The 26,343-nt window shown below is 46.0% G+C and overlaps 1 protein-coding gene across 1 annotated transcript in view; it reads left to right on the forward strand.

Moving 5' to 3' along the window:
- Positions 1–17,536: 17,536 nt before the first annotated feature.
- The window catches only part of SLC5A5 (solute carrier family 5 member 5), an 86,449-nt gene continuing 77,642 nt past the window's right edge, over positions 17,537–26,343 (forward strand). The window contains exons 1-5 of the mRNA XM_069767768.1: positions 17,537–17,667; positions 17,907–18,274; positions 18,454–18,519; positions 18,603–18,654; positions 18,741–18,808. Of these exons, the coding sequence (XP_069623869.1) occupies positions 17,912–18,274; positions 18,454–18,519; positions 18,603–18,654; positions 18,741–18,808 (549 nt within the window). The 5' untranslated portion in view covers positions 17,537–17,667; positions 17,907–17,911. The remainder of the gene's footprint in view (positions 17,668–17,906; positions 18,275–18,453; positions 18,520–18,602; positions 18,655–18,740; positions 18,809–26,343) is intronic.

Here is a 26,343-nt window from a genome sequence, read left to right on the forward strand (position 1 = left end):
CAAGGCAATAGCACAGAGAAAAGCCTCCGAGGGAGTAACTCAGAGCAAGGCCAGGCAAACTCAGCAGCTAAACACTAACTGAGCTAACACATTGCACAGGCCCAGAGCACAGGGTGGAGCTGCACTATATACAGGAGGCTTTTTGGTAATTGGTCAGGAACTGATTAGACAGATGCACCTGATTCCTATAAGAACCAGAGAGTTCAGGCGCCGGCCCCCTATACACATAGCCATGAGGCATGCAGAGAGCAGAGACACAGAACATGGAGCTGGCATGAAACAGAAACCACATCATGGCCTGGAGCAGTGGGTAAGATTGTGTGAGAGATGTGAGGCCATGCTGTGATGCCAGCAGAGTTGTTACAGTGACAATGCATCAGCATTCGCATTCTTGTGCCCTGCCCGGTATTTGATGGTGAAGTCGTAGTTGGACAACCGGGCCATCCACCGCTGCTCCAGGGCACCGAGTTTTGCTGTGTCCAAGTGCGTTAATGGGTTATTATCCGTGAAGACAGTGAATTTCGCGGAGGCCAGGTAGTGCTTGAACCTCTCTGTCACGGCCCAAACGACGGCGAGGAACTCCAGCTTAAAGGAACTGTAGTTGTTAGGGTTCCTTTCAGTGGGGCGAAGTTTCCTGCTGGCATACGCGATTACTCTCTCTTTACCCTTCTGGACTTGGGATAGCACGGCTCCCAGTCCCACATTGCTGGCATCCGTATACAATACAAATGGCTGGTCGTACTCAGGGTAAGCCAGCACCTCTTCTCCCATCAGCGTAGACTTTAAGCAGGTGAACGATCCTTCCAGTTCGTCGTTCCAGTCGAATGGGGCATTTTTGCCCTTGGGTTTCTTGGACTGGCGCACCAACAGGTCTTGCAATGGCACGGCCTTCTTGGTGAAGTCCTTGATTAACCTCCGGTAGTAACCCACCAACCCGAGGAATTGCCAGACTTCATGGAGGTTACCGGGCTGCGGCCAGTCCTTGATCACCGTGACTTTGTCAGGGTCTGGGGCCACTCCTTCGGCACTCACCACATGGCCCAGGTACTGCACTTTGGGTTTTAGCAGATGGCATTTGGACGGTTTCACCTTTAAGCCAAAATTGGACAGCGCTTCAAACACCTCAGCCAGGTGCTTCAAGTGGTCTTCATAGGTCCTGGAGAAGACAATGACATCGTCCAGATATAGCAACACGGTTTCAAAGTTCTTATGCCCCAGACAGCACTCCATTATCCTCTGGAACGTTCCCGGAGCATTGCACAATCCGAAAGGTATGTAGTTGAACTCGCAGAGGCACATTGGTGTCATGAAGGCCGTCTTTTCCTTGTCTGTTTCTGCCACGGGAACCTGCCAGTACCCACTGGTAAGATCTAAGGTAGAAAAGTAGTTAGCAGACTTTAAGGCAGCCAAGGACTCCTCTATCCTGGGTAGGGGATATGCATCCTTATGTGTAATGCGGTTTAGTTGCCTATAATCCACACACATCCTCATGGTGCCATCTTTCTTCTTAACGAGAACTAATGGGGCTGCCCAGGGGCTACAGCTGTCCCTCACTACCCTGTTATGACCTGGTGGTTAGGACAATAATGGACCTAGTGGGTAAGAGCACACGGAATGACCTGGTAGTTACTAATAATATAGGACGAGCTCTGAGACGTGGGAACCCCTAATCCTATCACACACACTAGAAATAGCCGTGGATTGCTCCTAACGCTCCCTATGCAACTCGACACAGCCTAAGAAACTAGCTAGCCCTAGAGATAGAAAAATAAAGCCTACCTTGCCTCAGAGAAATTCCCCAAAGGAAAAGGCAGCCCCCCACATATAATGACTGTGAGTAAAGATGAAAATTACAAACACAGAGATGAAATAGATTTAGCACAGTGAGGCCCGACTTACTGAACAGACCGAGGATAGGAAAGGTTACTTTGCGGTCAGCACAAAAACCTGCAAAAAGACCACGCAGAGGGCGCAAAAAGACCCTCCGCACCGACTCACGGTGCGGAGGTGCTCCCTCTGCGTCCCAGAGCTTCCAGCAAGCAAGACAAAATCAAAAAAGCAAGCTGGACAGAAAAATAGCAAACCAGAGAAAAACAAGCAGGAACTTAGCTTCAGCTGGGAAGACAGGTCACAAGAACGATCCAGGAGAGAGGTGGACCAATACTGGAACATTGACAGGTGGCATGGAGCAATGATCTAGGTGGAGTTAAATAGAGCAGCCAGCTAACGAATTAACCTCGTCACCTGTAGAAGGAAACTCAGAAGCCGCAGCTCCACTCACACCCACCAGAGGACGCCCATGGACAGAACCAGCCGAAGTACCATTCATGACCACAGGAGGGAGCTTGACAACAGAATTCACAACACTACCCCAGCCTCTTTCATCTCTCGCAACATGTCCTTGGCGCACTGATAATGAGCTGGGGGCACATGACAGTACCTCTCTTTTATGGGCGGGTGATCTCCTGTGGGGATGTGATGTTGAATCGCTCTTACCTGCCCGAAATCTAGAGGGTGCTTGCTGAATACCCGCTCATACTCATGAACCACCCTGTAAGCCCCCTGTTTCTGGTGAGACGGGGTAGAGTCAATGCCTACGTACAATTCCCGGCACCAATCTTTTGACTGTCCTGTAGAGCCATTGTCCTCCGCCGGTTCGGACAAAACTAAGGGCCCAGGGCCTGTATTACATTATTACTAACAGTGAACAGCTTGGCAAGTGTGGCGTATTTGGTCAAGTGGACTTCTTCCTCCCCACAGTTAAGGACGCGTACTGGCACCCTACCTTGGCAGACGTCGACCACCCCTCTGGCTGTCAGGAGAGTAGGCCTGTTATCTGAATACACCGGCTCTACCAGGGCCTGATAATTTTTACCCCTAAGGCCTATGGCTGCCCGACACCATATTAACATTTCACTCCTGAGGGGTATCGCAATGGGGTTTGAATCACTCACTGTGACCCGGCCAATTTCACCACCGGTCAACTACACCTGCTGTCTCTGCATCAGAGCTCTGATCTCTTTCTGCAAGGCATGCTGTTCGCTGTAACCAGCTGTTTCGGCTACCTGCTGCAACAAGACAATAACTTCTGCAAGACAATTTTCTATAACATTAGTACCGATAGTCATCATGGGGTTACATTCACGTCGATCAATATCAACAATAACAATGCCCTGGGCCTCCAATTCTACCCGCTCCACTTTGATGGTGACCTCCTTATACCCCACTTGTGGCAGTGGCTGACCATTACTAGCTATGATGGTGAAATCGTCATCGGGGCCACGGGTAATGTCGGTGTCCTCCCAATAGGATTTATAGAGGACGTAGGGCATAGTCGTCACCTGGGAACCGGTGTCCAACAGAGCGTTCATGGGGATACCGTCGATCACGATGGGGAGAACTGGTCGCCCTCTGACGTATTTGGCTCTCCAATGTTGCGGGCCTGATCGTACTATTCCTGGGGGTTGGCCCTTTGCCCCAGGGGTTGCTCGTTTAAAGGACAGTACCTTGCAAGATGGCCCACTTGGTGACAGCGGCAGCAAATCGGTCATCCTTCCCGATGGAAGCGATCGATCGTTGTCTCGGCCACTGGTCGACGGGATCCTCCTCTGTCGCTGCCAGGGGACATCCTCCGGTCTGGAAGCCAGCTGGATCTTCTCCTTGGGGGCCTCCTGTAGGGACTGGACGGTCCGGGCTAGGGCAGCAACGCTCTTGGTCAGCTCTTGCATCTGGAGGCGTAGTCCTGCAGGGGAGTCGTCATCCACAGTCTGGGCATCGGCTTCAGCAGAGATGGGTGTTTCTGGCACCACCTCCTGGTGGTACGTGAGGGCTTGACGCCTGGGGAGTACAGCACGGCTGGGCTGTCGCTCTGGGAGCGCTTGGATGGCTTTATCTTTGAATTGCGCAAAGGTCAGGTCTGGGTTCTGCATGGCTAAGAAATATAGCTGAGCCCTTTGGTTACTGCATAGGAGCCCCTCGATGAACCGCTCTTTCAGGAGTTTATCTTCATCTTGCATGCTGCTGGGGTCACTCTGCTTGATGGCCCGCAGTGCCTCCTGAAGATTGAGGGCATAGTCCCGTAAGCTATCCTGCGGCCTCTGCTTGCACCCATAGAATGTCAATTTAATTTTCGTAGCGGTGCGGGTGTCAAAGGTGGTTTTTAGCTTTGCAAGGACCTGCTGTGCAGTTTTCTTATCCGCGGCGGGCCAGGACTTCGCTTCTCTCAAAGCCGCGCCAAAGAGCTGTCCAGTTATCATATGAACCTTCTGAGGCTCTGTCAGGGGATAAAACTCGAGCAGGCTGCAAATCCCCTCTTTAAAGTCAGTGAACGTGTGGGCTTCTCCGGAGTATCGCGGGACTTCTGGTAGGTACGGCATGGAGAAGGGCATTATGGCTGTTGTGGCTGCAGCAGTGTCCAGCTGGCCGATGGGAGCGGCAGGCCCCGCGGCTTCCGGCGGTGGTACCAGGCCCGCGGCTGTGTCTACAACGGGGTCTGGAAGTTCCCCCACGGCTGTGGCCGCCGCTTCTCCTGGATCTGACATGGCCGTTCTGCCTTCCTGCTAACTCCCCCCCGGGGTCAGAGTTCCACTTCCGTAATTGGCACTTCACCGCGTCTTTTCGTTCCACGCTCTTTTCAGATGGCTCCGCCCACGAAACAATGGCTCCTCCCCTCGCGCCCCACTCGGCGCGGATTTTGGCGGCAATTAGCAATACACAGTCTTTGGAAGGGGATCACAGTTCAAGTACAATTCAACACAGTTCCAAGGCACACATGACCTGATTCTTTCAGGCTTAAGTAGATCCTGTTCATGACACCAAGTTGGAGCGCCCCCAGACACAGGGTTGCAGTCTCTTTACCTCTTTACTGAAGGCTTTGGGATCCGCAATCCAGAGCACTGCTAACAGGGCTGGCTGAGACCGGCCGGTCCGAAGGCACATCCAGAGTTTCCTTTGCAGGTGGAAATCAGTGCCTACCCACTAGCGCCTGTGTGTTGTAGTCCTTCCCTGCTGAGCACCACGGGTAGTCCTCACAACTGTTGTGTCTGTGTTCGTTGTTCTTTCTCTCTCTCTTCGTCCCCCAGATGATAGGGTTAGGACGCACCCGTATGACGGGTTGGCCTGGAGTTATTCTGGGACCCTAGAGACGCCCCTCTCCCACAGTTGCCTCCCTTGTCTGCTTAGGTGATTTAGGTGAGACAGCCAACCTATAATTAACTGTCCTGCCGTGTTGAAGTAATGCGTAAAGTCTCTTACTTTCTCGGTGCTCCGGCCATCGCTATGCGCCTCAGAAGGATGTTGCCTCGGTCTCACGGCATGACACCTACTGGCTCTATCTCCTTTACACTGTCATCCTGCTTTTCACTTCTCCACAATCAACTTCGCTTCATGTCCTTTCTTAGAATACCGCCACAAGGTAGTGCAGGCGCGGCTCCGTAACGATCTGTTCTCTTTCTAGACCGCTGTCAGGATCCCACCCCTGACAGGTCCTCTCTCGAACTCTCCCGGGCTCTTTCTGTCTAACTTCCTGTCCAACCCCCAGTTTTACCAGAGTGTGAAGAGTGGCCTACTAGATAGAACCACTCCCCCTGGTGGCCGGAGTGTGAAGTGTCATGTGTGTTTGTGATACCTGGTCAGAACTCCTTTAGTGCCATCAGATGTACCATCACTCCCCTCGCGGCAGAGTGTCATACTGCAACGACCAGATCTCTGCGGCGCTGCAGACTCTCTCCTTGGCCCGATGCTACAGCACTTTGCTCCATGTCATGCTCAATCAAGGAACATATCAGCCGCTCCCTGGATCTGTCGGCTGTCTCTAGTCCTCTCTGCTTCTTGTACTGGGCTGCCATATCGATGAACAGCCTTTGCCAAATAAAAGATAGAAAAGAAAAACGGGGAGGGGAAACTGTTTGCAAGTATGTCTAAGTAAGCACTGAGTTGAACCTTGGAGAACTGGTGCACTCCTTGCAAGGATACCAATTCTTTAGTACAGGGAATAATTGCTTAAACTATGCACTAATGCTCCAATAGAAATAATTCTATCCCACCGCTTTGCCACCAATTGTCACGGATCCCTACTCAGTGGTGTCGCTTATTTGTCACGTGCCTGCTCTCACATGTGACTTGGGGTTGTGCCTGCAAGGGTTAATCTATCTCCCCACTCTCAGTCCAGCATTCAACCTCTGTCCTATGCTGTAATGGGAGCATAAATCACACACCGACCCAGGCCACACACCCGCTCATACGCGCTGCCACCACTCACCGAATACACGGGCGATGAGTCCCAGAAATAATAATACTAATAAAAATATGTCTATCACTCATAAGGCTCACACACCTTAGGCTATGGATTCATTTAGAACATTCAAGGTTCAACTTGTTAAAGTTTTATACTTTAATAACAAAGGGTCAGTGCTTACAATAAGAAAAGGTATAAAAATATGATAATAAAAAGACATACAACTTATGCAAAACAGTATCAAAATAAACAGGCGAAAACTTACAGAAAATCATCTAACTGGTAATTGCTTCTGCTCTCTGAGGGTAGGAAGAATGTAGATTGGATCACACCAGCTTCTCAGGCTGCCCCTATCATGTGAACACAATTCTCTGTCTGCAGCCTAAATTTATAACTTTGGTCTGAAGTCAGGTTTCTAGACCGGCCCCTCAGGTTAATATCATAATTGCTGGCTTGTTGATTGGCCACGGCTGATCTACTAATGAATATATATTATTTCCCTCTTGAGACACTTGTGACCAGGTTCCCAGGAATAGATCACCTTAGGCCGCAATTTGGCATCTCCCCTCCAAGACCTCAGAGGTGCCAAACGTTACCTTCTTCTTGGCTCTAGCTAGACCCCCTGGTGTGATATGGAGACACAATTTCTACTAGTCCCAAGGAAGTACCTATTAACACCTAGGTGCGACATGCCTTCAGGACAGATGTTACATTATCACTAGTCACACATATAACCCTAGACATATGTCACTACACACATATAGATATATATATACACATATTTCACCACACCATTATTTTTTGAGCAGTGTATATTAGTATGGGGGATATTACCCAAACAGCAGTGTCAGCAGCAACCCCCATAACAGGGCTTCTTATAGTCTGAAAAATATGGTAGGTTATTTAGTGCTGATGCATCACACCAGGGCCGGACTGGCCATTGGGCAGTTCTGGCAAATACCAGAAGGGCCGATGCCAGTAGTGGCCCGCTGCGTGCCGACTCACCCTCCCCCCTACCCCCCAGCGCCGCCGCTGCCGCATTCAACTATACCGGCGTGAGTCTATGACGCCGGTACAGTTGAATGCAATGATGGAGGAGAGAGCGTCCGCTATCGCTTCCTCTCCCATCATTCCCCGCTCTGCCTCTTGACACTGCGGGTGCGCACGCACTCACTGTCCCAGGCAGTGCAGCGGCAGCTGCCGAGACAGGAGCAGGGAGCACTGCAGGCACAAGGGGAGGTGAGGAGTGTTTTTTTTACTGGACTGTGGGGCCATTCTAGGGGGGGTAGGAGAGATGTGGGCTGTGCTATACACTACTGTGTGGGCTCTGCTGTATACTACTATGTGGGCTGTGCTATATACTACTGTGTGGGCTCTGCTGTATACTACTATGTGGGCAGTGCTGTATACTACTCTGTGGGCTCTGCTGTATACGACTATGTGGACTGTGCTGTATACTGCTATGTGGGCTCTGCTGTATACTACTATGTGGGCTGTGCTATATGCTACTGTGTGGGCTCTGCTGTATACTACTATGTGGGCTGTGCTATACACTACTGTGTGGCTCTGCTGTTTACTACTATGTGGGCTGTGCTATATACTATTGTGTGGGCTCTGCTGTGTACTACTATGTGGGCTGTGCTATATACTATTGTGTGGGCTGTGCTGTATACCGCTATGTGGGCTGTGCTATACACTACTTTGTGGGCAGTTGTTGTGAATTCTGCTCTTGGGTTCCCTCCAGTGGTTGTAGGTGGGAATGCAGTTGTCTCTGAGTCGCAGTCCTGGCCAGGTGTATCTGCTGATTGCAGTTCTGACTGGGATATTTAGGTGTGCAGGATTCATTAGTCCTTTCCAGTTGTCAATGTTTCTTGTGAAGTGTTGGATCACTTTCTGGCTTCTCCTGCTTAGCTGCCAATTCAGCAAAGATAAGTGTCTGTTTCTTTTTCTGTGGCACACATGCAGTGTGCTTATATTCTGTGCTATTCATTTGTTTTTCTCTTGTCCAGCTTAGACTGTGTCAGTGTGTTCTCAGTCTTGTTGGATTCTCTGGAGTTGCAGATATACGCTCCACATCTTTAGTTAGATGGTGGAGTTTTTGTATTTTCAGCTGTGGATATTTTTGGAAGGATTTTTAATACTGACCGCTTAGTATCCTGTCCTATCCTTTCCTATTTAGCTAGTGTGTGCCTCATTTGCTAAATCCTGTTTCCTGCCTGTGTGTGTCTTTTCCTCTACTACTCACAGTCAATATTTGTGGGGGGCTGCCTATCCTTTGGGGTTCTGCTCTGAGGCAAGGTAGAAATTCCTATTTCCATCTATAGGGGTATTTAGTCCTCCGGCTGTGTCGAGGTGTATAGATTTTGTTAGGCACACCCCACGGCTACTTCTAGTTGCGGTGTTAAGATCAGGGTTTGCGGTCAGTATAGTTACCACCTACTCCAGTGAAAGTTTTCATGCTGCTCCAAGGTCACCTGATCATAACAGGCAGTGCTGTATACTACTATGTGGGCTGTGCTATATATTACTGTGTGGGCTGTGCTATATACTACTGTGTGGGCTGTGCTATATACTACTGTGTGGGCTGTGCTATATACTACTATGTGGGCTGTGCTATTTGCTACTATGTGGACTGTGCTGTATACTACTATGTGGGCTATGCTGTATACTACTACTCTATGTAGGCTGTGCTGTATATTACTATGTGGGATGTGCTATATACTACTATGTGGGCAGTGCTGTATACTACTGTGTGGGCTCTGCTGTATACTACTATGTGGGCTGTGCTATATACTACTATGTGGGCTCTGCTGTATACTACTATGTGGGCAGTGCTGTATACTACTATGTGGGCAGTGCTGTATACTACTATGTGCGCAGTGCTATATACTATTATGTGGGCTGTGCTGTATACTGCTACATGGGTTGTGATGTATACTGCTACCTGGGCTGTGTTATCTGCTATGCGGGTTGTGCTATATACTATGGGGGTATATTATATTCTATGGGGGAGGCCATGTTATATACTATGTGGCTATTATATACTATTGTGGGGGTATATTCTATTCTATGGGGGAGGCTGTGTTATACTATGGGGGGCTGCATTATATTCTATGGGGGCTGCATTATATATTATGGGGAGGTGGGCTGTATTATATTCTATGAGGTGGTTGCATTATACTCTGGGGTGGCTGCATTATACTCTGGGGTGGCTGCATCATATTCTGTAGGGTGGTGGCTGCATTATGCTATATGTGGGCTGCATTATACTGTATCGAGGATTATGGGGAATACGTTATACTATATGAAGACCTATGGGGTGCATTATACTATGGGAAGTGAATTGTACTACATGGATGACTATTGCGGTGCATTATACTACATGGAGCACTATGAGGAGTGTATTATGCTATATGGAGGACTATGTTGTATTATGCTATATGGAGGACTGAGCAGTGTATTTTAATATATGGAGGACTATAAGGAGTGTATTATACTATATGGAGGACTGTGGTGCACATTATAATATATGGAGGACTATGGGGTGTATTTTACTAAACAAGTAAAATGCTGCATATTCAGATTGTTTTTGCTGGAACAAAAATCATTGTTCTCAGCAGCACATTGACAGTGTGAACTGTACATGTGCTGCTGATAACATGATACTGTATGGTAATCTGTTAGTGATCTATTAGTGATCGCTCTGTCCCATCATTATTCCTCAGCTGGTGGAAAGAGGCCGGGAAACAAGTGTTGAACAACTTCAGTATTGTTGATCAAACTCATTTAGCGGCCTGAACTCAGCGCTTGTAAATACAACAGAAAAGCTTTTGTGTGATGTGCAATATGTTAGCATTTGGGGTCCCATTTTACACTTTGCCTAGGCATAGGGCCCCACTTTGCCTAAAACCGGCCCTGCCTACAAGTGTACAAAGATATTATACAGTCACCATGTGACAAGTGGGCCTGTGTAACTTCAAATGCCAGTTCTGAATTTTAGTCCCAGTCCGGCCCTGCATCACACACAAATCGGATTCCAAAAATATTTAAACTCAGGTTGTAATATAAATAAATAGATAAAAGGAACGGGGGTTGAATATTTTTGCAAGCCACTGTATGTAGCTTTTGGGCGCAGAGAAAAGTGAGTGTTCATCCTTAAGTACAGTGTGTTAGGCTGCTTTCACACATCAGTTTTTTGCCGTCAGGCTCAATCCGGCGAATTCTGAAAAAAGCGGTAAAAGTTGACGCCAGATCGTTTTTTTTTTCTCATAGACTTGTATTAGCAAAGGATTGTGATGGATGGTCTCACCTTTCATCTGTTTTTTGCTGGATCCATTGAAAATTGGTTTTCTGGCGGCCGGAAAAAACGGACATAGTAACGTTTTTTGTGTCCGTTGAAAAAACGGACAGCGACAGATCCGTCACCCTCCGTTTGCTACAATGGAACCCTATGGTGCCGGATCGGTCAAATGACGGAATCCGGCGATGAATTCCGTTTTTTTAAACTGAGCATGCTACAATTTTTTTGGGATCCAATTAGCTGGATCAGCAAGTTGGATCCGTTGAAAAAACGGATCCGTCGCATCAGTTTTTCACAATCTGCGCCGGATCCGTTTTTTTCAGAATTCTTCGGATTGTGCCTGATGGCAAAAAACTGATGTGTGATAGCCGCCTTATGGTTTGATTCCTTATACATTTTTGATCAAAAGCTTTTAAATACGTACCTTCGTGTATTCATTAATTGCAGTGTGGAGATGCATTTTGTTATCATATATGTTTATGAATCTTCATCTCACACAAACAGACATTGAAATTCTTGCATATCATCAATAGTCACAAGCAAGGACATATATTGCATATGCCATAATCTTTCAGATTATCTCCCATTATTTTGGAAAGACAACAACATTTAAATTAACATATAATTTACAACACTTCCCTTTTCCCATCAAGCCACGGAGAAAATAACCATACTGCCCAATTAACACATACCTTTCCATCAGACTAATCATTAGTCACATGATTCCAGCATTGTTCTACATGTATAATACATTGACTCTTGTCTGGAGTACAAAAGATAACGCACTATATTTTATTATTATTCTTTATTTATATAGCACCATTGATTCCATGGTGTTATACATGAGAAGGGACTACATACAAATTACAGATATCACTTACAGTAAGCAAACTAACAATTACAGACTGATACAGAGCAAAGAATTCCAGAGGATGGGGGATATTCTGGAAAAGTCTTGGAGGCGGTTGGGTGAGGAGCGAATAAGTGTGGAGGACAGAAGGGAGGACCCAGAGATCACGTGACGGAAGATATCGGGAGATTAGTTCAGAGATATATGGAGGAGACAGGTTGTGGATGGCTTTGTAGGTCAGTATTAGTAAATTGAACTGGATACGTTGAGGGAATGGGAGCCAGTGAAGAGATTTGCAGAGGGGAGAAGCAGAGGAGTAGCGGGGAGAGAGATGAATTAGTCGGGCAGCAGAGTTAAGGATGAACTGGAAAGGTGCAAGGGTGTTAGCAGGGAGGCCACAGAAAAGGATGTTGCAGTAGTCAAGGCGGGAGATGATGAGGGCATGAACAAGCATTTTCGTAGATTGATGGATGAGGAAAGGACGGATTCTGGAGATATTATTGAGCTGACAGGAGGTGGAAAGAGCTTGGATGTGCGGTTTGAAGGACAGGGCAGAGTCAAGGATTACTCCGAGGCAGCGGACTTCTGGTACAGGGGAAAGCGTGATGTTGTTAATTGCGATAGATAGGTCAGGTATGGAAGATCTATGAGATGGAGGAAAGATGATGAGTTCAGATACGCATTAATCCACTTCTTTTCACACACTCCGATGATATTTTTACATACTCAGACTATCTTTAGGCCCTCCCTCTTTTAGTTAGCACATACAAGGGATAACACACAACTACTTAGTCCCAGACACATCAATTGGAGTGTAGTGAAATTGTGAAATTCAGGTTTGGGGGATTATGGACTATGGCCCCAACAACTGTAAGATTCATCCCAAGTTACAAGTTTTATGAGATTTAAGCAGCGTTGGAGAGATTCAAAAGGAAAAATAATTTTATTTAAGGAAACTCAAGGAGCCACTGGCTATGGCGGTTTATGTTATCCCTAAAAATAATCTACAGGAATTTACATAAGTATATCCAAGTGTAGACATTTGACATAAAAAATTATTGCCAAATCATACAGTAAAGATTATCGTAAGATTGCCTCTATTTTTCAGAGTTGTTCATCATTTCAGTTCTGGTGATTTCTCCACGGCTAAGATGGAAGACAATTAGCCTGAAAACTATGTGAAACTGACTTCCACAGCACACTCCCGGACTTGTCCAGACTGTATAAAATCAGAAAGTGAAATTATGTTTAACTCAAAAAGAAATAAGAAGAACGGCACTAGATCCAACGGCAAAATATATAGAGATCCAACTGCAAAAAATACATGAAGCTTAGTCCAATGAAAAGGTGGTGTTTTTACACGCTCCTTGCGGTGCTCAACATAATATAGCAATCCATAGGCAACACATGAACAAGAAAAGAGAGAAGATGTGGCACTCACCAAATTGTGTTGCAATAAAAGTCATTTATTACACCATCACGTGGATTAAGGACATCATACCATAGGCTGCGGGTATGTGCAAGGGTGCATGGTGACCGAGGACGATGGCCGTTTCGCGCCGACTGCACTTCAACGGGTCCAGGCGCGAAATGGCCGTCGTCCTCGGTCACCATGCACCATCGCACATACTCGCAGCCTATAGTATGATGTCCTTAATCCACGTGATGGTGTAATAAAGGACTTTTATTGCAACATGATTTGGTGAGTGCCACATCTTCTCTCTTTTCTTGTTCATGTGTTGCCTTGAAGTTATGTTTAACCCGTTTGCTGTCTCCCCTAAAGTGTCACGCCATTTGCTATAACATCATTTAACACTTAAAGCGCTCGCCATATAAGTCACAGACTGCAGCCATTTTGTAAAAATGAAACAGAGGGACATAGGAATAAAAGGAGGGCACCAGGTATGTTGATGGTACATTAGACTATACAGTCAACTTCTCAGTGTGGACCATTTACATGGACCGACTGACAGCATGATACGATTGCTGATGAGTAAACTTGATCTGTGGCCCTTTGACTACGTGTGTACAAGGGATGCACACTGATGGATCTATACTAGATTGCTCAGCTCAGTGGGCATAGGCTGCCATGGTTCTTGAGGACATGCACTGATGATCTTTTATACTGCACAAAAGATCATTTCACCTGATGAATGAGCATTTTGCTCATCCATAGGGTGATCGCAGCCTGTTTTCACGGCAAAATAATTGTGAAAGTCGTTTTTAACAAATAAGGTTCTGTATTTGCGTGGGTTTCCTCCCACACTCCCAAGACATAATTATAAAGAAATTAGTCCTAATTGGGATTTTGACGATGATGTCTGTAAACTGCTGTGAAATATGATGGCGTTATATAAGTAAAATAAACAAATTGGTGTTCAATTATTTTTTGTACTTTTAAGATGGTAATGGCCTTTTAAAATTAGTTTGTGGTTTGGAAAACTAATTTTCAAATGTACACTGCTCAAAACAATAAAGGGAACACTTAAACAGAATATAACTCCAAGTAAATCAAACTTCTGTCCATTTCACATGCTGTTGTGCAAATGGAATAGACAACAATTATCAAGACACACTCAATAAAGGAGTGGTTCTGCAGGTGGGGACCACAGACCACATCTCAGTACCAATGCTTTCTGGCTGATGTTTTGGTCAATTTTGAATGTTGGTTGTGCTCTCACACTCGTGGTAGAATGTGACAGACTCTACAACCCACATAAGTGGCTCAGGTAGTGCAGCTCTACCAGGATGGCACATCAATGCGAGCTGTGGCAAGAAGATTTGCTGTGTCTGTCAGCGTAGTGTCCAGAGGCTGGAGGCGCTGCCAGGAGATAGGCCAGTACACCAGGAGATGTAGAGGGGGCCGTAGGAGGACAACAACCCACCAGCAGGACTGCTACCTCAGCCTTTGTGCAAGGAGGAACAGGAGGAGCACTGCCAGAGCCCTGCAAATTGACCTCCAGCAGGCCACAAATGTGCATGTGTCTGCACAAATGGATAGAAACCGACTCCATGAGGATGGTCTGAGTGCCCAACGTCCACAGATGGGGGGATGTGCTCACAGGCCAACAGCGTGCAGGACGCTTGGCATTTGCCACAAAACAGCGGGATTGGCAAATTTGCCACTGGCACCCTATGCTCTTTACAGATGAAAGCAGGTTCACACTGAGAACATGTGACAGATGTGACAGTCTTGAGACGCCACGGAGAGTAATCTGCTGCCTGCAACATCCTTCAACATGACCGGTTTGGCAGTGGGTCAGTAATGGTGTGGGGTGGCATTTCTTTGGAATGTGATCGCCAGAGGTAGCCTGACTGCCATTAGGTACCGAGATGACATCCTCAGACCTCTTGTGAGACCGTATGCTGGTGCGGTTAGCCCTGGGTTCCTCCTAATGCAGGACAATGCCAGTCCTCATGTGGCTGGAGTGTCAGCAGTTCCTGCAATATGAAGGAATTGAAGCTGTGGACTGGCCCGCCCATTCCCCAGACCTGAATCCAATTGAACACATCTTGGACATCATGTCTCACATTATCCACCAATGTCACGTTGCACCACAGACTGTTCTGGAGATGACGGATGCTTTAGTCCAGGTCTGGGAGGAGATTCCTCAGGAGACCATCCGCCGCCTCATCAGGAGCATGCCCAGGCATTGTAGGGAGGTTATACAGGCACGTGGAGGCAATACACACTTGACCATCATTTCCTTGTCTTGAGGCACTTCCACTGAAGTTGGATCAGCCTGCAACTTCATTTTCCACTTTGACTTTGAACATCATTCCAACTCCAGACCTGATTTATGTTGATAATTTTTAGGTTTCATTGTTCTCAACAAATTCCACTATGCAATGAATAAAGATTTACAACTGGAATATTACATTCAGTGATATCTAGGATGTGGGATTTTAGTGTTCCCTTTACTTTTTTGAGCAGTGTAGTAGCAGGAAATGACAGCAGGAAACAAGCTGATTGGCAATTGTGTAATATTCTGTCTAAGGGCAACCATAATTCTTTGCACACAGAACAGTCATTAAAACCATTATTCTGTATGTATATAATATCACCATTTTCTGTAGCACATCACACAGGACAATGTGCTGCCAATAATATCTTTATTGCCAGTATGAAGGACCCAGTCACCAGACAAGCGAGCATCTTGCTCGTTTGTTGAGTGATTGGCACCATTTTTACACAAGCCAATTGTTAGGTGTTGAGATCCCGCCTCTGCACAGGGGGAATCTCGAACCATCTCCACTGTGGTCTCCCATTCTTCTCCAACCGCAGTGGACTCTGCTCAGCGGAGACGTCGGTCCCAGCGTCTAGCTCAGGCTGATACTGGACGACTGGTTACTGCTGCCTTTCCAACTTCTGCCATTGTAGCCAGTACTGGGCAGTGGCGAGCAGACGTGTTTGGGACTAAGTCCTGCTTTTTCTTTCTGAGCATGCCCAGGGCAAGATCTCTCGTTGGAGATCAAGGGTCACATGCTTAGATACTGCAGCAAATCCCATTGGTCCTTTAGGAAGGTCCTAAAGGTGTTCTTCTGGGAAGGTTCTGTTCTTGCTGCAGTTATAAAAGGTTCGCGTGGCCGTGCTAGTGTACATTTGGAATTGTGTGTGTGTTGATGAGTGCAAGTCGCTCTTTAAAATCCCCTCCCTTGTGTATGACTGTTTGCAAAAGGTGGATGCTTGCTGTCTAGCGCTCGACTAAGCTGTCAACATAAAGACACATGATGCAGCGTCTATTGCTGTAACCGCCAGTGCAGCGCCGTGCGCTTATAGAGCGCTTTCCTATCCCAAGTCTGGGTGGTTAGTGGCGTCCGCCAAAGCGGAACAGCACGCACTCTTGTGCTTTAAGTTATATTTTCTGTTACTTTGACACCCCAGTTGCGGTGTCGAGTGCAAGTGGTCTGTACGTACCCTAATCCTGTGTCTTGGGATAGAGTCCTGAGACTCCTTGCTTGCGCTCTTGGTGCGGTACTGCGGCCCTGTGACGCAACAGGGTTTGCTTCCTTCACACAGAGTGAAGTTAACCCGTGTGTGTATCCACATTGTACCGCCATATAGTCCGTCATTACTCAGCAGAAGGTTCCATCTCTGCATGGTGGACCCCGGGCTGCGAACGCACCTTATACCATCTCTCTTATAATTTGGTGCGTTCCGTTAGCCCTAACACCAATAATCTGCGAACAAGCCATCTAAAGAGTAGTCATTCTTGATTATCAGCTTCTTGCATGTTTCCCCAGATTGCCATGAGCCCTGAAGACCAGGCGCTCATCATCTACGTAAATGTACCTTGTACTGGAGGATCCCACTTGTTGGTGCGTCACATCTATTGGCACTGCATGGGTTACTGAGCACTAACTGCAGATTACAGAGGATTGCTGTAACCCCTGTTAATAGTTTATCATTATTGGATATTTCTAACATAAAACTAAAATTCTCAAGTGGACATTTAATGTGTATTGTAAATGTACTGGCCTATTACAATAGGGATGATCAAAGTCACAGTTGAAGTCTGGATTTATTACCTAGGCTATACGCTTCTAATTTCTAGGCTATACGCTTCTAATTTCATCATCGGGCTGGGACAAATCAATGTAAAACAAATATTATTCACATAGATCTGATTTTGAGATGAATAAAGCATTGATACAGAATTAATTTCATTATGTTTCCAGTAAATCTATTCTTCACTTATTTTTACAATCGACCTCTTTAAAAAAGACCAATAATTTGGAAAACACGCTCTCTAAAGTGCCATTCAGGTGTTCACTCTTACAGATAAGAAGCTAAAAATGGAATATCCCCCCAAATGTGCAAAAGAATACTCTGTGTAATGTAATTCTAACTCGTACGCTTGTAATATTGCCACACTGCTATAGGGTGCAGAAGCACCTAGTCACGTGCATGTGTTTTGCCATAGGAGATAATTAAGTCCTAATGTTAGTGCGAAGTGGCTTTGCACACAAATGTGCTGAGACAGTAACACTCCTCACAATAGATCATTAACACTACAGCCTCACCTACTGTAGGAGTCACAGAAGCAGATTCCAGTTAACGATGACTGTGTAGGACACAATTGGGAAGAAATGAGACTACTGTGCAGTTGTGCATGGCTGCTGCTGCTGCATGGACACAGAGTTACATCACCTTGGTCTCCTGTAAGATGTTGAGAACTCCTCCTTTTCATCCTGCCTCCTATTTAAAAGCACCTTTTCCCTGCCTACTCTCCTGTTAAGTCCTCGAAGGAGCCAAATCTGGACATCCGTGGATTTAGTCGGGTGAGTTTTGACAGTGCATTTATTTTTTCCTTTTCATTAGCCAGTCCGGCTAGGCTAGCAGCAACTCTGCCTTATGTGACCATTAATATGTATGATTCAATAATATACTGTACGCATTATGTGTACTATTATCTATCGGTCACAGTCACAACTCACATGGATATGTAAACTAGGGTAGTGGAAGAATGAAATTGCCCCTAATTCTGTGCATCTCTATCTTTTTTGTCCACTTCTCCTAGGTCCAATGGCAGATTACGCACCTTACGTAAAGGATAAATTGACTTTTTCGCTGTGGGACTATGGAGTATTTGCTGCAATGCTTCTGGGATCCACAGGCATTGGGCTGTTCTATGCTTTGGCACGTGGGGGACAGAAGACATCAGATGACTTCTTTACAGGGGGTAGAAGCATGTCAGCATTACCCGTAGGATTGTCCTTATCTGCTAGCTTTATGTCTGCAGTACAAGTGCTTGGGGTTCCAGCTGAAGCTTATCGGTACGGTGCCAAGTTCCTTCTGATGTGTCTGGGTCAGGCATTAAACAGTGCCCTGACCGCCTACATCTTTATGCCAATGTTCTACCGACTGGGTATCACCAGTACATACCATGTAAGTTATATTATCTATTTCAGTTCTGCAAACCTATTACTGATTTCATCTTTCATGCATGAAACATTATACACAGTATCTGGATTTGCTTTCCTTATTTCCACTTTTTCATCTACTGACTACTACACATTTCTGGCACAATAAAAACTCCTGACAATGTTTCTCTATCTTCAAAACAGTATTTAGAAATGAGGTTTGCAAAAAGTGTTCGTCTCTATGGCACTATTCAGTTCCTTGTGGCAACTGTAAGTATATACTTGTAATGAAAGAACACAGATTACGTACAAGGCAGACGTACTGATAGTAAACTGTTCTCTTTCCTCTGCAGATGTTATACACGGGCATTGTCATCTATGCGCCTGCACTAATACTCAATCAAGGTACCGTACTTACTATATTGTTTATACATGAGCACCAATTATAGAACCTTAATTCAAAATCTTTCTTTCTTCATTTCTTTTTTTAGTCACGGGGCTGGACCTCTGGGCATCTCTGTTTTCTACTGGAATAATATGCACATTTTATACATCAGTGGTAAGAATAAAAAACATAGCTTCATCATCACTTTTGATGGTAATAGGTTGGCAGTTCTAAGTCAGAAATGTTATCATTTTTACCAGACTAATAGCTCTTGTTGCTATGCTGCTTATTCCAGCATAACAGACAACTTAAAGAAAATACAAAAGACCCCATTATAGGTCAATGGGTTCAGTCTGCGCCAGAGATGTTTATCATGTAATGCAGGAATGGGGAATGGTTTTCTCTGCCGGGGGCCATTTGGATATTTATACCATCATTGAAGGGCCGTACAAAATTATCAACTTAAACATTATTCTGTGATATTTGGTCAAACATTTAATTAACTCAACCATAATGTGATGGCTGAAACTGTTTCTCTTTGGTGAGGTGTGTCATGTTAGGTGGTATTAATGATGTTGCTAATCAAAACTGCATTTCTAGATTTGCAACTCTCTGGGGCATAGTCAACTCTTTGCAATAAGTTTTGTGAAGAACTTGCAGCAGGCAATTGTTCCAAACACAGATGTATATCACACGTTGTGTATCCTCACAGTGGCAAATTCACCATTGCTCGTGTTACGTTTATAGAACTCAAGCAGTAGGAAGTCTGCAGTATACATCACAAAGGAGACACTGAGCCTGCTGTATTCATTACATAGGAGACACTAAGACTGCTCTATATGCATCACGTAGGATACACTAAGACTGTTTATACATCACTTAGGATACACTGCGACTGCTGTATACATCACATACAAGACAGCAAGAATACTGTATATATACAGTTGTGCTCAAAAGTTCACACACTCCAGCAGAATTTTAGTTTTCTTGGCCTTTTTTTCAGAGAATATGAATGATAACACCAAAACTTTTTCTGCACTACTGGTTACTGGTTGGGTGAAGCAAATTATTGTCAAACTACTGTGTTTTATTTTTTGAAATCATAATGACAACTCAAAACATCCAAATGTCAAGCTGTCCACTCTTCTTGGTAAAAAGCCTCCTGTTCCTGCAAATTCCGGGGCTATTTAGCATGAACTGTGCGCCAGGCATATGGAGAGCCCATCAGGATTATGTGATACTCGGTACCGGGCCGGTTCTTAAAGGGATGTGTCACGGCAGCAATGACCTGGTCTGTGGCCCTGGGCGCCCAATAAAATATGAAGTTGGGGAATAAAGTTTATGGAGTAATGTTCGTGACTCCACCTATGGTACTCAGCCAGGGATGACTGACGCTGCTTAAAGGGGTCCACTGGGGATGATGGCAGCAGAGGTGATATAGCTCCCCACAGGTAGAGCTTAGTCCCCAGGGCTCCCAATGCACTTGGTAAGGATGATAGATGGTGAAGTGCAGGAAAGAATTGGAGGACATAAGGTTGCAATATCTTTACCTTTTACTGATAACGTTCAGGTACACAGATTACAGGTGGTCTTTGGAATCCGGGCAGCCTGGAAGTGATTCAGAATCCCCCTAGCCAGGTGGGGTTGGATGCCTTCCTTACTGCGCTGTATTCTCAGTCCCTTGCTGCCAGAGGCTTCACACAAGGTCCTCTCTCAATCTGTACTCTAAGGTGGACTGTTGTGAATTCTGTTGTCAAGCTCCCTCCTGTGGTCATGAATGGTACTTCGGCTGGTTCTGTCCATGGGCTTCCTCTGGTGGTTGTGAGTGGAGCTGCGGCTTCTGAGTTTCCTTCCACAGATGACGAGGTTAATTCGTTAGCTGGCTGCTCTATTTAACTCCACTTAGATCATTGCTCCATGCCACCTGTCAATGTTCCAGTATTGGTCTAGTTTTCTCCTGGATCGTTCTTGTGACCTGTCTTCCCAGCAGAAGCTAAGTTCCTGCTTGTTTTTCTCTGGTTTGCTATTTTTCTGTCCAGCTTGCTTTTTTGATTTTTGTCTTGCTTGCTGGAAGCTCTGGGACGCAGAGGGAGCGCCTCCGCACCGTGAGTCGGTGCGGAGGGTCTTTTTGCGCCCTCAGCGTGGTCTTTTTGTAGTTTTTTGTGCTGACCGCAAAGTTACCTTTCCTATCCTCTGTCTGTTCAGTAAGTCGGGCCTCACTTTGCTAAATCTATTTCATCTCTGTGTTTGTAGTTTTCATCTTCACTCACAGTCATTATATGTGGGGGGCTGCCTTTTCCTTTGGGGAATTTCTCTGAGGCAAGGTAGGCTTTATTTTTCTATCTCTAGGGCTAGCTAGTTTCTTAGGCTGTGTCGAGTTGCATAGGGAGCGTTAGGAGCAATCCACGGCTATTTCTAGTGTGTGTGATAGGATTAGGGATTACGGTCAGCAGAGTTCCCACGTCTCAGAGCTCGTCCTATATTATTAGTAACTATCAGGTCATTCCGTGTGCTCTTAACCAACAGGTCCATTATTGTCCTTACCACCAGGTCATAACAGTACAGGTGGCCCAAAGTATTAATGCATCTCAATAGAGGGATAAGAGAAGTTCTGAGACCATTTTTTTTTCTTTGCAGTGTGTATTGTCTCTCTTTTCCCCTTGTAGCGATTTCACTCACTCAGCTGCGACGGCTGACACTCAGGAGACGTGTTCCTTTAAAGTTCACTGGGTTTATTGCTTCATAAACCATGTGGCAAAACAACAGAAAGCAAAATAGCCTTTGGTTCAGGCAAAGGAAAACAAGTGTCCAGTTCATCCGGCTCAGTCCTGAAGCCGAATACACTCAGGAGGGTTTCACCTCCACACATATCTGCTGTGTAAAGGATTAGCCAGTCTTATATAGGACTAACCACACCCAGTAATCTATCACATGATTAGCCAAGTGGTCTGACATCACCACAGGTCCTGAAACACAAACATATGGTTATATAAAACAACGCAATATTCCGGGCTACATTACAGCAACAAGGCACTTATGTGGCACATACCTCCCATCGACTACACACCCTTTAGCCATGCTACACCCTTTACCTCTGGTTCAGGATACAGGTGTAGATATGGACATTCAAGGTCTGTCCTCTTGTATGAATAATCTCACTGCAAGGGTACAAAACATTCAAGATTTTGTGGTTCAGAATCCGATGTTAGAGCCTAGGATTCCAATTCCTGATTTGTTTTTTGGGGATAGATCTAAGTTTCTGAATTTCAAAAATAATTGTAAATTGTTTCTTGCTTTGAAACCTCGCTCCTCAGGTGACCCTGTTCAACAAGTGAAAATCATTATTTCTTTGTTACGTGGCGACCCTCAAGACTGGGCATTTTCCCTTGCGCCAGGAGATCCGGCATTGCGTGATGTTGATGCGTTTTTTCTGGCGCTCGGATTGCTTAATGATGAACCTAATTCAGTGGATCAGGCAGAGAAAATCTTGCTGGCTCTGTGTCAGGGTCAGGATGAGGTAGAAATATATTGTCAGAAATTTAGGAAGTGGTCTGTACTCACTCAGTGGAATGAATGTGCCCTGGCAGCAATTTTCAGAAAGGGTCTCTCTGAAGCCCTTAAGGGTGTCATGGTGGGATTTCCCATGCCTGCTGGTCTGAATGAGTCTATGTCTTTGGCCATTCAGATCGATCGACGCTTGCGTGAGTGTAAAGCTGTGCACCATTTGGCGGTATTATCTGAGCATAGATCTGAGTCTATGCAATGTGATAGGACTTTGACCAGAGCTGAACGGCAAGAACACAGACGTCGGAATGGGCTGTGTTTTTACTGTGGTGATTCCACTCATGCTATCTCCGATTGTCCTAAGCGCACTAAGCGTTTCGCTAGGTCTGCTACCATTGGTACGGTACAGTCGAAATTTCTTTTGTCCGTTACTCTGATTTGCTCTTTGTCATCCTATTCTGTTATGGCATCTGTGGATTCAGGTGCTGCCCTGAATTTGATGGACTTGGAGTTTGCTAGGCGCTGTGGGTTTTTCTTGGAGCCCTTGCAGTATCCTATTCCATTGAGAGGAATTGATGCTACGCCTTTGGCCAAGAATAAGCCTTAGTACTGGACCCATTTGACCATGTGCATGGCTCCTGCACATCAGGAGGATATTCGCTTTTTGGTGTTGCATAATCTGCATGATGTGGTCGTTTTGGGGTTGCCATGGCTACAGGTCCATAATCCAGTATTGGATTGGAAATCTATGTCTGTGTCCAGCTGGGGTTGTCAGGGGGTACATGGTGATGTTCCATTTCTGTCTATTTTGTCATCCACCCCTTCTGAAGTCCCGGAGTTTTTGTCGGATTACCGGGATGTATTTGATGAGCCCAAATCCAGTGCCCTACCTCCTCATAGGGATTGCGATTGTGCTATCAATTTGATTCCTGGTAGTAAGTTTCCTAAGGGCCGACTGTTCAATTTATCTGTGCCAGAGCACGCCGCTATGCGGAGTTATGTAAAGGAATCCTTGGAGAAGGGTCATATTCGCCCGTCGTCATCACCATTGGGAGCAGGGTTCTTTTTTGTGGCCAAGAAGGATGGTTCTTTGAGACCTTGTATTGATTACCGCCTTCTTAATAAGATCACAGTCAAATTTCAGTACCCTTTGCCGCTGCTGTCGGATTTATTTGCTCGGATTAAGGGGGCTAGTTGGTTCACCAAGATAGATCTTCGTGGTGCGTATAATCTTGTGCGTATTAAACAGGGCGATGAATGGAAAACAGCATTTAATATGCCCGAGGGCCATTTTGAGTACCTGGTTATGCCTTTCGGGCTTTCCAATGCTCCATCAGTATTTCAGTCCTTTATGCATGACATCTTCCGAGAGTACCTGGATAAATTCCTGATTGTATATTTGGATGATATTTTGGTCTTCTCGGATGATTGGGAGTCTCACGTGAAGCAGGTCAGAATGGTGTTCCAGGTCCTTCGTGCGAATTCTTTGTTTGTGAAGGGGTCAAAGTGTCTCTTTTGGAGTTCAGAAGGTTTCATTTTTGGGTTTCATTTTTTCCCCTTCTACTATCGAGATGGACCCTGTTAAAGTCCAGGCCATTTATAATTGGACTTAGCCGACATCTGTGAAGAGTCTGCAAAAGTTCCTGGGCTTTGCTAATTTTTATCGTCGCTTCATCATTAATTTTTCTAGTGTTGCTAAACCGTTGACTGATTTGACCAAGAAGGGTGCTGATGTGGTCAATTGGTCTTCTGCGGCTGTGGAAGCTTTTCAGGAGTTGAAGCGTCGTTTTTCTTCTGCCCCTGTGTTGTGCCAGCCAGATGTTTCGCTTCCATTTCAGGTCGAGGTTGATGCTTCTGAGAGTGGAGCAGGGGCTGTTTTGTCGCAAAGAAGTTCTGATGGCTCGGTGATGAAACCATGTGCCTTCTTTTCTAGAAAGTTTTCGCCTGCTGAGTGCAATTATGATGTTGGCAATCGAGAGTTGTTGGCCATGAAGTGGGCATTCGAGGAGTGGCGTCATTGGCTTGAAGGAGCCAAGCATCGCGTGGTGGTCTTGACGAATCACAAGAATTTGACTTATCTCGAGTCTGCCAAACGGTTGAATCCTAGACAGGCTCGTTGGTCGCTATTTTTTTCCCGTTTTGATTTTGTGGTTTCGTACCTTCCAGGTTCTAAGAATGTGAAGGCTGATGCCCTGTCAAGGAGTTTTGTGCCCGACTCTCCGGGTGTTCCTGGCCGGCGGGTATTCTCAAAGAGGGGGTAATTTTGTCTGCCATCTCCCCTGATTTGCGGCGGGTGCTGCAAAAATTTCAGGCTGATAGACCTGACCGTTGCCCAGCGGAGAAACTTTGTCCCTGATAAATGGACTAGTAGAGTTATCTCTGAGGTTCATTGTTCGGTGTTGGCTGGTCATCCTGGAATCTTTGGTACCAGAGATTTGGTGGCTAGATCCTTTTGGTGGCCGTCTTTGTCATGGGATGTGCGTTCTTTTGTGCAGTCCTGTAGGACTTGTGCTCGGGTTAAGCCCTGCTGTTCTCGTGCCAGTGGGTTGCTTTTGCCCTTGCCGGTCCCGAAGAGGCCCTGGACGCATATCTCTATGGATTTTATTTTGGATCTCCCTGTCTCTCAAAAGATGTCGGTCATTTGGGTGGTTTGTGATCACTTCTCTAAGATGGTCCATTTGGTACCCTTGTCTAAATTGCCTTCCTCCTCTGATTTGGTGCCATTATTTTTCCAGCATGTGGTTCGTTTACATGGCATTCCGGAGAACATCGTTTCGGACAGAGGTTCCCAGTTTGTTTCGAGGTTTTGGCGAGCCTTTTGTGCTAGGATGGGCATTGATTTGTCTTTTTCCTCGGCTTTCCATCCTCAGACAAATGGCCAAACCGAACGAACTAATCAGACTTTGGAAACATATCTGAGATGCTTTGTTTCTGCTGATCAGGATGATTGGGTGTCCTTTTTGCCTTTGGCTGAGTTCGCCCTTAATAATCGGGATAGCTCGGCTACTTTGGTTTCGCCGTTTTTCTGCAATTCTGGTTTCCATCCTCGTTTCTCTTCAGGGCAGGTTGAGTCTTCGGACTGTCCTGGTGTAGATACTGTGGTGGATAGGTTGCAGCAGATTTGGACTCATGTGGTGGACAATTTGACATTGTCCCAGGAGAAGGCTCAACATTTCGCTAACCGCCGGCGCTGTGTGGGTCCCCGACTTCGTGTTGGGGATTTGGTTTGGTTGTCGTCTCGTTATGTTCCTATGAAGGTTTCCTCTCCTAAGTTTAAGCCTCGTTTCATTGGTCCGTATAAGATTTCTGAGGTTCTCAATCCTGTGTCGTTTCGTTTGACCCTTCCAGCTTCTTTTGCCATCCATAATGTATTCCATAGGTCATTGTTGCGGAGATACGTGGCGCCTGTGGTTCCATCCGTTGATCCTCCTGCCCCGGTGTTGGTTGAGGGGGAGTTGGAGTATGTGGTGGAGAAGATTTTGGATTCTCGTATTTCGAGACGGAAACTCCAGTACCTGGTCAAGTGGAAGGGTTATGGTCAGGAAGATAATTCCTGGGTCTTTGCCTCCGATGTTCATGCTGCCGATCTGGTGCGTGCCTTTCATTTGGCTCGTCCTGGTCGGCCGGGGGGCTCTGGTGAGGGTTCGGTGACCCCTCCTCAAAGGGGGGGTACTGTTGTGAATTCTGTTGTCAAGCTCCCTCCTGTGGTCATGAATGGTACTTCGGCTGGTTCTGTCCATGGGCTTCCTCTGGTGGCTGTGAGTGGAGCTGCGGCTTCTGAGTTTCCTTCCACAGGTGACAAGGTTAATTCGTTAGCTGGCTGCTCTATTTAACTCCACTTAGATCATTGCTCCATGCCACCTGTCAATGTTCCAGTATTGGTCTAGTTCTCTCCTGGATCGTTCTTGTGACCTGTCTTCCCAGCAGAAGCTAAGTTCCTGCTTGTTTTTCTCTGGTTTGCTATTTTTCTGTCCAGCTTGCTTTTTTGATTTTGTCTTGCTTGCTGGAAGCTCTGGGACGCAGAGGGAGCACCTCCGCACCGTGAGTCGGTGCGGAGGGTCTTTTGGCGCCCTCAGCGTGGTCTTTTTGTAGTTTTTTGTGCTGACCGCAAAGTTACCTTTCCTATCCTCTGTCTGTTCAGTAAGTCGGGCCTCACTTTGCTAAATCTATTTCATCTCTGTGTTTGTAATTTTCATCTTTACTCA

Source organism: Ranitomeya imitator, chromosome 1 (genome assembly GCF_032444005.1).
Source record: "Ranitomeya imitator isolate aRanImi1 chromosome 1, aRanImi1.pri, whole genome shotgun sequence".
Classification (NCBI taxonomy): domain Eukaryota; kingdom Metazoa; phylum Chordata; class Amphibia; order Anura; family Dendrobatidae; genus Ranitomeya; species Ranitomeya imitator.